The 12,212-nt window shown below is 37.2% G+C and overlaps 1 protein-coding gene across 1 annotated transcript in view; it reads left to right on the top strand.

Annotated features, from left to right (window-relative positions):
* Positions 1 to 12,212, top strand: part of HOMER1 (homer scaffold protein 1) — an 89,254-nt gene that overhangs the window by 55,429 nt on the left and 21,613 nt on the right. Inside the window, exon 6 of the mRNA XM_062599264.1 lies at positions 11,590 to 11,746. Within this exon, the coding sequence (XP_062455248.1) occupies positions 11,590 to 11,746 (157 nt within the window). The remainder of the gene's footprint in view (positions 1 to 11,589; positions 11,747 to 12,212) is intronic.

The following is a 12,212-nucleotide window of genomic DNA, read 5'->3' as shown; positions in this document are numbered from 1 at the left end:
GATAGCAATGCTAGAAAATAAGCATATTCTAAAACCGCTCAATTAGCGGCACATAGATGTAGCTTTGGAAAGGGGTAAGAGCTCGTGATCTGTTCTGCTGTCTATGAAATCATAACTTATATCTCATGTGAAGCTGCTTACTATGTGCGTCCCAGTTGGGTGTGTGATGAGTTATGTAAACTGCAAGGGGAGAGGGGTTGTTATGTTCTTCTTTGAAGCAATAGTTTGAATTGGGAAGAAGTGATTCTATGAGTCTTTAAGTCTTGCAGATGAATTATGAGACCAATCATCTGATGCAGGTAGTATTCTGGAAAGGGCCTGAAGGAAGCCTAAGATCATTTAGGACACAGAACTGAAGTCTGGACTGACTGCATAAGAACTAGCAACTACCAGTGAATGAAGGAAGATACCATGTTCATTTTTTTCTTAATCAGAAATTGTGTTGGTTTGTTTTGGTTTGGTGCAGATTTTGTTGGGTTTTTTTAGCTGGTGAGAGAGAAATGTACATAGGGAGGGCTTCCTCAGACTGTTAACCTGTGGATACAGGGCACAGAAAGAGCTCCAGTGTCAGGGAATTTCCGTATAATTTCATCCATTTCACCTTTTTAGTAAATTTGACTCTAAATCAATGTAGTGCAAGAAAGTCAATTTTTTTCCTGGGATTGAACAACAACAACAAAAAATATTTCCGTTCTATTAAAAAGCTGAGATGGAAAACAACACAAGTGGAAGTACTTATTAGTAAGTTTTGCAACTCCTTACTAAGTTATTTTTTTAAACATACACTCAATGTATGTTATTACAATCATAGAGTCCATTCAGCGTGATGCTTGCTCTTTAAAGTGCCTCTAACAGCTCAGCAGATGATTTAGTTTGGGCTTTATATTTAGCCTATTGACTCTAAATAATTATATGGTTATCATAGGAGATAAATGAACCTTAATTAAATTTGCCATGATCTCGCATAGCTTCTGCTTCCTTAATGGAATAAAATTATATTGTTGTCAGCATGTAAACTGTCAGTTCACCTCCTGCACTAACTGTGTAATTAATGCATGTTGTTGTATTTACTGGGATAAGCAAATTGACAATGGTAATGCAACAATGAATTGCACCAGTAGTTGTTATCTGATATTATAACATAACCTAATGTACCAGCTGGGCTGGGGCCTAAGAGTGATCATTCAAAATCTTTATCCAACTGCCTACACAAATATAAATATTTTTGTAGGCCCTTCTATAGAATGTCTTTCTGTTTTTTGTTCTGCAGTTGTAAGGCCCAATAGCTGTACTAATTTATTTTTCTGCTAAATTCAGTATTTGTTACTACAGTAAAATTTGGAACCAGGCGTTAAGGAATCTTGGAGATTTTTAGAGATATCACAGGATATCTCAGAAGATTCAAATACACATCTAAAATAAATACTTGTAAATCTTTCATCTTCAAGCAGTCATAATACCTGCTGTCATTCCTAGAAGTACAAAGCAATACTGTCAGGGTTAAGCTGTGACAAATACCTAGAAACGCAGGCAGACTTGGGCAGAGCATCTCTGCCTTTTGCATGTTGTGTATGCCAGATTTACGGGGGGCAAGGGGAGAGAGGCACTGCGCGCCCTTCCCCTTGGCCCCCTCCCTGCAGCACACGAGCTCTGCCGTGCCACCAGCTCCTGCACAGCTGCAGCTGCCTCTGTTCTGTCTGCACAAACCTGAGGCGCTTCACTGCTCCCTAGAGAATCGTGCTGTAGTTGTAACAGTCTTGCTGGCCCTGTCCAGATGGCTAAATAAAACAGGCCAAGGGCCGTGGTCCAAACCACATCCACATGTTATAGCAATGGTGCTCAATCTCTTCTGGGCCCGTGCAGTGCCCTTGTGGCCCTAAGACAGTATTTTGTGTAGAGCCCCTTTGCAGCTGCAATGATTTCAGGGCCGCATTGCCACCCACTGGAGTGGTATTCTCCTAGCTTGGAAGTGAGGGTGTGCACTGCATGCCCAGAGGTTTTACAGATGGATATTACAGGGTGGTGGCTTGTGTAAATCCTGATAGGGCATTGTTGGACAACTAAGTGGATGGGAGAACGCTAAACCCTCTATGTGCTTGTTTTATTCTGCGAACTGTGTTCAGGTCTGTGTTGGATAACTGGCGAAGACTTGAGCAGTTTGGAGGAGGGTGCTAACTCCTTGCTATGGATGGTCAGATTCTCAGCTCTTTGGCCCGGCTTGACTTAACAGTGGAGTTGTGGTGCCTGGGAACAGAATTGTTCCTTGTCGTTATGTCACAGTATATTTGAGAGAGAGAGAAGAGCAAATTCTTCTGTCAGTAACTGTGGTGAAGGTAGTGAAGTTCCTGAAATTTAGGGAGAGATGGTTGCGGGCACAGTTCAGTAAAACCCCTAAAATCAGACAGTCACACAATAAATGAGGGCCCAGGCAAAAGAACTGTAGGGCAGGTGAATACTCTTGCCTTCTGTTACAGCATGGTTCTTACCAGTGCCCATATGAATAGTCATTACAGGTAGGACTTACAGAAGAAACATGGGGTTTTGTCTAGCCAGGGACCTCAGGAAAATTAATTTGGACTTAAAATGCTTTAAGTGTGTGTGTGTGTGTACAAATGAATTCCAGAATGACAGTGACCATATTTCAGGTCATTTTAGTGTCAGGTTTCTCATATCTGTAGGACAGATAACCACATCATTTAATTTCTTTCATAAAGTGACTAAGTGCCATAGTAATCCCTGTTTAAATTTCTTTGCAGCCAAATATCTGGTCATTTTAGGCAGTGGGATGTAAGTTCCTATATAACTTAGGTTGTTTTGAAAGTGTGGTTTTGTTGGAATATTTGAAATACTCAGTACCATAGCAACAGCGAAGAGTTACTGCTAGTGTTCTATTTTAATGCATTCAAAGATTTAGTAGCAGCAGTTGTGAAAAATGAGTTGTATTACAAATGTGAGAGTAAAATATTTCTAGTGATACTTATAAGTGATTTCAGTAAAGAACCAAGGGCAAATCTTTTTTTCTTTTTCTTTTTTTTTTCTTTTTTTCTTTACTTTTTTAGAGGATGTGATAAAATTCTAGATCTGCAAGATATTAATTAGTTCTGCTTGCAAAGGGATAGAAATTATAAAACAGTTAAATGATTTGGCTTTGTACTGCACAGCCTTAATGAAGAGATAATTTAATTTTATATAGTAAAAATACACTAGGTTAAGACAGGAATGAGATCTGATTAAAACTAGTAATAAAAATAAAACTTGAGCCTCTTCAGAGAAGTCATGGATTTTCTCAGCACTACTCTGAGTCAGGTTAAATACAGATCACTTATTTTTTTTTGCATTATGACAGTGTGCATAACGTAAAAATATTGCTAACACCAACAGTTTAACAAAAAAGCAGAGCTTAAATGTCACCTATGTAAATACACCCAGACACACTAGCGGACACTACAAGAAACTTGGAAACTTATTTCCTTGTTTCTTGTGGAAAATAGTGACCCTTCTCTTTCTTCCCCCCACTAGAAATTGGGTCAGACCTGGGGTCTAAATCCCTGATTGATAAGGATCATAGCTGGGTTTTTTTTGTTTGTTTGAGCATTAACGCAAACAAAACAATCTTCTGTTTCCCGTGGAGTGCCATTCAAGAGCTTTTCTGTTGCTATTGACTCCTGGTGTTTCCATAGGCAGTGAACACCACACTTAGGAATTTTTGTCTCTGGCTTTAATATCTTCTACTAGAATGCTATGCTGGGTTACTGTGGAGGATATTTCTGTGAAATTGCCCCTCATTAAGAAGAATTAATTCTCTGTGCATTCTTCAGTGACAAACTTCCATATTGAGAAGTTGTCTATGTAGTGGTTTCTTGTGAGCCTTGAATTGAGGCTGTATTTTTAAGTACAGAATGCTGGTTTAGGTGGTGGTGATATAGCCACCTGTTTACCTTGCATAGTGTGTGGCATGTGGTCTGCCACGTAGTGGAAAGAGTCTGTACCATTATTCAACTTCTTTGGTCAGCCTCATCTGTCAAATCCTTTCTGCAATGATTTTGACCCTGCCTCACTGTGCTAAAGTGTAGGAAAAAGACACATCTAATAACACAACTATCTGTAACAGAACTATGGACACCACTCTTTCCCTGTCTACAGGCCACATGTCTACAGGTTACAGACGATTCAAAATCTGAGATCGTGGTCAAACTGAAAGGCTAAATACAAAAGAAACATCACCCATGGGAAGCAACACAAAAGAGAACACTATAATTGGCCCATAAGCAGCCCTCTTCTGAACTTTGCAGAAAAGAGACTTCTGCACATCCTGCCTTGTACACTGACATAGGAATTAGGGGTTCAAACATATTGCTGTTCTGAATTCTGCAGAGGAGTGTGCAAAAAAAGGCATATCCTGAAATGAGATTAACTTTCGACATTTGTAAAGAACAATAGACTCTCAGCTAAAGTCATGCTCTCACCTGGCAATTTCAGCTATTCAACTGCCTTCCACCTGAAGAGCTTGATTCACAACTATGTTTCCCTGGTTTTGTGCTGATGTTGCTCCATTGAGATCATGTAGATATTCCGTATCCCAAAGGAAAGAAAAGATCTTTCATGCTCAGTTAATGTTCCTGCTTCTCTCCCCAGGGGAGCTATCCTCCTTTGCTAGAAATTCTTTTGAATGCTCTAATTAAGGATAAGGATCTCTTTGAATATTAATTAGTTTTTCATTGGCCTTGCTCAAAATATTTAACTCAAAGCAATTTCCTGGTAATTATCTCTTGATTATAACTTTGAGGGGACTTCCCCTTCTTTTTAATAAATTCCAATTTATCAAAACTTCAGTTAATACCCAATATGACTTCCTTTTGCAGTTGCCCACTTAATCATAACAACAGATAAAAAGCAATAAGCAGTAGCCACCAAGAGATTTTTTCTTTTTAAAATTTCCTTTTTGCAAAAGCTGTCATTCTTACCCTTGCTCTCCTTCTTTTGCTGGTCCTTTACTTGAATTATTTGAGTATATTGTAGGTGATTGTGCCTCATGTACGTAAGTTCAGAATCTTTTGGCTGGTGAGATCTGTTGGGCCTGTACAAACATATAGCTTTGTACAAAGACAAAAAAGGCAGAACAAGTCAAGACTTCTTTCATGACTCTTCCTGAGATAGGACCTGATGGCTACCACTCCAATGCTCCCTTTTCATTCCCACTCTAAGTTTCCTAATTAGGTATAATTAAAAAAAATGGCAGAACCCCTTTCTGCTTTATTTCCAACTTTGCTTTGAATATTCAAGAGAGAGACTAAGACATTTCAGTTTTGTGCCCAAGGGCATGTGATACTTTGGACTGGCTGCTGGAAAAACTCTAAAACCATCATGTTTAAATCATTTCTATCATGAATTGGTTTTATGATTTTAATAGTCACACTGTATGCCCTTTCTCATCTGAAAAGGGATGAAATTCCCCAAATGCCTGTTTAAAATTTCTTCTAAGTCAGGATATGAAGTGAGGAGCTTAGCTTTCATTCTTAGCATGAGTGAGAGAGGAAGCTTCTTGTGAGATTTTCAAAATAACTTAAGGGATGCTGCAGTCATGCTCTGTACCAAGTAAACAATCATATTTAATGGGACAGTCACGTCACTTGGATGGAGACGATAAGAAATACGGCCCATTGCAGAGTTCTCACCATTCCAGCCTGGGAACTCAGCATTATATGGAGTCACCTTAAAGCACTCTTCAAAGTTCACCCTCTTATTGTCGCAGCAGTGTTTTCAATTTTCATTACTTCACCCAGGAACAATATTCAGTGTCAAGCCCTAGTGGAAGAACTTTCATGGCTTTTCTTTCATATGGGGAACTCCATGAAGACTTCGTGCAGAATTAATTCCCTGATTCCCCTGGGAGTTTTACATGAACCTAAACTATTGCCTTGCACTTCAAAAGTGGAGAAGAAAGTGTGGGTACACTAGTGCTCTCTGATACTGTGATAACAGATCCAAATCATTCACAATTCCCCTCCTGCTTCCTTAAGCTTGGGGAAGAGCTATTCTATAAGGTTCACCAGGAAGACTGTCAGAAAGGATCACCTTTTGCTGCCAGCACAGCTAATGCATTATTACCAGCTGGCTGACATAGCTCTCCTGCAGAGTGGTAATACTCACTCCACAAGATTCCTGGTCTGCTTCCAAAGTATGCCACTATTTATAATCTGCATAGCGGCTACATGGAGAATGCTCCAATCATATTTGTCAAGTCTTATGGATTTAGTTACTATAGCAGATGCCAAATTTTGTAGAGAAGCGCTCCAGTCTGTTCAACCGAATTCCTCATTTCTGCTATTCCAAGATAGTACTGTTCACCAGTTATCTGCAGTGCAGATCATAGCAGTACTTGAAGAGTTTACTTACTCTTGAGTAAATGTAGTTCTTTGCAACTGCAGCTACAGTAGAGTACAGTTTCAGATTTATTCCTTTTTTAAGCAGTAATTCTTTTATTCAATCAAATATTAAAAACAAAATATTAATAAAGCAAAATGCTGTACATAGATTATTTCTATAAATCTGAAATAAAACTTAAAGCATGTTTTATATTTTTTGTACGGCATATGACTCAGCCAGCTAGATAAATTACTGATTAATTCGAAGAGCAGAAAGTCTCTCTTGACTGGGATTGCTTTTGCTGTGTTTCATGAAGGCATCTCTTGAAATAACTTCCATCTAAATGCAACTCACTAATGTGAGTCCTGCACTCCTGCCTTTCCAAGTCTTCTCCTCCAACTGGCAAAATGTGGTGACTGGAGCTTTTAGGATTAATTTTTGTTAAGTGACCTACTTTACTGAGAAAGATAATCATGCATTTATAGCCTCTGGCAGTCTATTCAGGTCACAGATGGACAGATAGCAAAGCTATTCCTTAGTGACTTACTGGAGTTGTAACTAATATCCGATGGGAATGGCAATAGGCTCACTGTTAATTGGTCAGAATGCCTAAAAATATGGAGGATCATTGAATTCTACTTTAATTTTAAGAGAGTGTCACAGTTACGACATAGAACACCAGTAGGCAGTTGCTCTGAGAGTGTTTTGCGTTAGTGATCAAATTGTTCTGTCGTAGGTATCAAAAAAAATTGATATTGAATCCTTTACCTTAAAAATGGAGCACCATACAGTGTTTTCTGACTGTAGAGATGGCCGATATTAAACTCATGCTAAATACCATGATCTACACCAGAGATCTGAGATTTAGGGAAAGTTCAGAGCACTTACTCGCTAACAAGTTATAATCCTCTATATAGTTGACATTCTAAAGATAATTTTACAGTCAATATAACCTAAGCCTCTGTTATGGAAACATTTTTTTGTATAACATTATCAGTTCATTCAATAAAACTTGTATTTTGTTGTTGTCCATCACAAGCCCATTTGCCGTCTTGTGTTTGTTTTATCCTATCGTATTGTGGCTCTATTTGAAAAGTTGCTTGTTACTTTATTTTCAGACATTCAGAAATTTCACCAGGAAAATGAGTGGGCTTTATATTATGTTCTAACGTTTTAAAAAATTTCCGTAGAATTTTTCATGCTTGGAAACAGGCAAGAAGCAGAAGTGCTAAGAATGTTTCTGTTTTGAAAGACATCTTGAAACTTAAAACATACCAGGAAGTCAGTGATATTACTTCTGACAAGTCTGAAGAAATAAGCATTAAAATTGTGATATTGCCAGCAAGGGGTGCATGATTTTCAGAACAAAACAAAATATAGGTTGAACTCCTATGCTGCAGGATTCAAAATGTGTGTGTTCTCTTCTCCCTTATTTATACATACAGCTGTGCTTTTTGCCTTGTAGTATAAACCTGAAAGGTGTTCTGGTAGAAGTTACGTTGCAATTTGGATCACTTTGAGCAAGTAATTTCATGTGCTTTTAAGACAAATAATCTCACAACACATGAAGGGTATTTTGTTTTTCATTTAGATAGATAATTGCAACTTTTAAGACAATCTGACAGCTCTATATTTCTTGTGACAAAATCTAATGCTTTGAGGGTAAAATTGATTTCTTCTAATAAAAGCCTTTCAAACAGGAATTAAGCAAAAGTTTTGAAAAGAAAGAGTATTTGTAGTCCTATCATACCTATCCTGAGGGACTGTAGTGCAGCCATGTCATGATCAAAGTTCTGGCCACGGACTATGTCGTGAGCCCTTTGAATTTTCCATGCCTGTGCTTTCAGCTTCTGGATCTATGTATTTCTTGTCCCAGATGCTAGCCTCCGTGTTTTCTGAACTGAAGGAGAATTCTCATTGTGCCAAAAGTGTGTGGTTTGGGAGTTGTCTATGACTTTGAACCAACATAGCTCTATAGATAAAGGCATAAATGCAGATGCTCTTAGTGTGGCTTAAGAACAGCCTGCTGTAGGAGTCCTTTTACCTCATCCTAAAATAATTAATTTAAATCAAAGTAAGACCAGTTTTAACTGAAATACTTCAAAAAGCATAACTTAACTTTAATTATCAATTTTTAGTTTGTCTGGAACAACTGTGGGCAGATTGAAATATAGCATCCCACCACTGCTAACTTCCATGCACAGTCTTGCCGTCTGCAACAATTAGCAGCTGAGTACATATGCCATGAGTTAGATAAACCCCACATTTTGTGTGAAAGTACTTGGAGGATGACATACCACAGCCCCTTTCTTCCTTCAATGCTTAGGGTCTGTAGATATTATAAGGTTATATTGGTGTCTGATTAGACATTCTTACTTTCTCGTATCTTAGTTAATGATCCTGACTCCCAGTTTTAACAGTGATCACAATCCTCAGTTTTAAGTGTTTTCTGTGTTTTCAAACATACACTGGAAGAGGGTATTGAGCAATAATTATGTTGTTACAAGAAATTGTTAAAAGTGTAAGAAATTATTTGAAAAAAAAGTAAATCAGCGCTACTGGGATTGGTTTAAGGTTATTTCAGCCAGATCCTGATCTTATCAAGCATGGAAATGCAAAACCTTCAAGTCTTTAGTATTTTGTATGATATCTATCCCATAGTTATATTTATTTCAGAGAATGTGGAATGTTGCTAAAAAAATAATAATAAGCCTAAGTAGTTGGGAAGTACTATTGGGAAGTATGTATTATAAGGTATAATGCTAGACTAATTTAAGTAAATATATTTATAGAGCCATAGTACAATCTGTGGAAGGTACAGTAGGAATTATTTATAGAAAAAACAATGTATTATGAACAAAATGACACATACGTTTCAATAGATGTATTTGTGCCTACTATATAGATTACATAGGGACAAAAGTAAGCTTGAGAAATTATACTGGTACAGTCCTATTGAAAATGGCAAGTTTAAAAATTAACAGCTCCAAAGACAACTTCAGAGTTCTAAATCTAGGTAACTGTAGCAGTAATAGAAAATACGTGCTTCATATTTAATGCTGACATTCTGGTATAGAAGCAATAACTTAAGAGCACAAGTTTGGGGGGGGGGGTTGGCAGGGTAGTAAGCACACTGGAAAAACATAAAGGTGAAAAACACAAGGAATCCCACTTATTTTCTTATTAAGCAACAGCTAGGGAGCTAGCTTCTGAAACTTCCTACTTACTCATTTATGTTGTATCACTCTGAGCACATAGATTATTATATTGAAAAAAATCCATTCACTACCCTTTTTACATGTTAGATTACGACATTAAATGATCAAGGAGTTCTCAGCCTGTAACTGTATTGGATACAAAGCTTTTAATCTGCTATGTTACATAAATATAAAATCTTATACATATCGTTCTTCTGTGAGGAAAGATGGGTAGCAAGGCATGTTTTGTAAATGTATGCATTACACACACATAGTTAGTATTAGTTCTGCTGTAGCAGGGCTACTGAATGGAACTACTCATTTACATGAAATCTCTGGTGTAGATATTTTTTTGCAGGATCAGAACCCCACAGAGGAAACGTGAATGTGATGATGAGCTAGATTTTTGTTAGCTTCTTTTTTACAGAATTTGTTATCTGTTGTGCTACCTTAAATGAAAAGTAAATCTGATCAGAGAAACATAACAGTAGACATTGTTACAGAAATTAGTCCTTACCTTCTTTAGTGTATGAGTCAGTGTTCCCTGATGAAGTAGGATCATTATTATTATTCTAATTCAGTCATTTAAGTTTTAAAATTTCCAGTGATGAGCTTCTAATTAGTGGAATAGATCAAGAAATGCTATAGGAATTAAAAAAAAAAAAAAAAAAAAAAAAAAAAGCACTTGTACTCAAAGGGTAAGAAGTATGTATTTAGACGGAAATGCAGGAGCACTGAAGAATCAGACCTCATATTTTAGTGGAACAGTAGATGTGATCTGAATTGATAATGATTATTCCTTAGTGGCTAGTTGGTTTTGAATACCTAAGGATCTTTTACAGTAATCATACAGTAATCAACAGTACCTTTTTGAAAGGTACTGTTGTTGGATGGACTGTGCAGAGGTATGAAGTGAAAAAAGGAAAGTTGGTGGGTAAAAAGGTGACAGAACTATTAGCTGTTCATATGTGCAGAGTTCAAATTGCATGCTATAAATGTATATGCAAAATGGTATTCATATGCAAAGTAATTTTTGCCAGAGTTAGAGATCATCACTTTTCAATACCTTCATTAGCAATCTAATTAGACAAAGTGAATGATTTTCTGTATGTGTTTTCCACATAGGTGTTCACCTCACACTCTATCAGCATTATACAAGTGAACATTAATGACCTGTTTGTATACAAATACATCCACCTGATGTGTTTGAGATGGATTTGCTTTACATACTGTGTGCAAAGTAGGGACTGTGGATTATGGCAGACTAATGAGCTGTGAAAATTAAAGCCCTTTGTTTGCTCAGAGAATAAATTGTTTCTTCATAGGCTACTCCAGTAAACCCCAACCTCAGCTCCCTCTTTGCAATAAAGCAATAATAGCTCCGTGTTCCTTAATTTTTAGTTTCTTTGCTGATCTTGCTGAAGAAAGGCATATTAACAGTGATAGTTTTATGGTGGTGAAATTCAAGGTCTTTGAATTTGTAACTACAAATTAAATATGGTATTTAATAAAAAAAATATATTTCAGGCATAGAAGGCTTGCATTAAGGCAAATAAGCTGTCAGTTCCAAAGCACTACATTAGTTCTTTTTAATCAGGTTAGATCAGGTTGGTGACAAATCTTTTCCTAGAATATATTTCATGAAGTAATAGCTGAAAAAGTACTATATTATCTATTAAAATGGTGCCTAATCATTTAAATATTCTAGAATTAGATGCTGTTGCTTTGGGGAAACTGATGTGAATTTCATTATCTATAGTATCTTATAAAATAAAATGCAATGTTGAACTGGGAGGGTATAATTTATTTTCACATAATTATATCCCTATTTTAGCAATTCTCTTGAGTATTTTCTGAATTTAAAGTTTTGTTGATTTTTGAGCACTTGCATTCTCATTTGAGCTTTCAGTTAAAGGATTTTTGCTCAATTCTCTTCTGAATATTAAAAAAATATAAGACATTTAAAGGAAAACAAAAGCAAGAGGAGGTTTGCAGGGTTCTGACTGTTCTTATTTTGTCTATGCAGTTCGACAATCAGCAAGCACTGGGAGGCAGAACTGGCCACACTCAAGGGTAATAATGCTAAGCTCACGGCAGCCCTGCTGGAATCCACTGCCAATGTAAAACAATGGAAACAACAGCTTGCTGCGTATCAGGAGGAAGCAGAACGTCTTCATAAGCGGGTAAGGAAAGACAAACAGCCAGGATCCTTAAAGATCTGACAAGGAAGTGATGGTAACTGTATATGCTCATATTGGACCAAAGCAAATAAGCTTAACATTGGGGCTTTAGGTAAGTCTTTGAGACAGAAATTAATGATCACTTTGACATACACAGGATTCTCATACAAAGCACTTGGGCAAATGCAGCCAAAAGTGCTTACACTCCTTTTATGTGTCACTATTCTGTGTGGATACCTGTCAACCCCTAGTGCACCCAAATTCTATTATGAATATCCTTTCTTCCACATGACACAGAGGACTTAGAAACTCATCTCTGTAACAAGGATACAGCCTGGAGCCTAATGACTAGGTAAGCTGGAGGACAAGCTTACAAAGAACAAAAGCAAGGGTGGATGGAAGCTATATCTTTTCCCACAAAATCTCCAGGTGAAGGTCCAGAGCAGCTGTAGCTGGAGTATGTCTTGGA

This window comes from Rhea pennata, chromosome Z, assembly GCF_028389875.1.
Source record: "Rhea pennata isolate bPtePen1 chromosome Z, bPtePen1.pri, whole genome shotgun sequence".
In the NCBI taxonomy this organism is placed as follows: domain Eukaryota; kingdom Metazoa; phylum Chordata; class Aves; order Rheiformes; family Rheidae; genus Rhea; species Rhea pennata.
The sequence above is the reverse complement of the archived record's forward strand: the minus strand, read 5'-3'. Positions and strand labels throughout refer to the sequence as shown.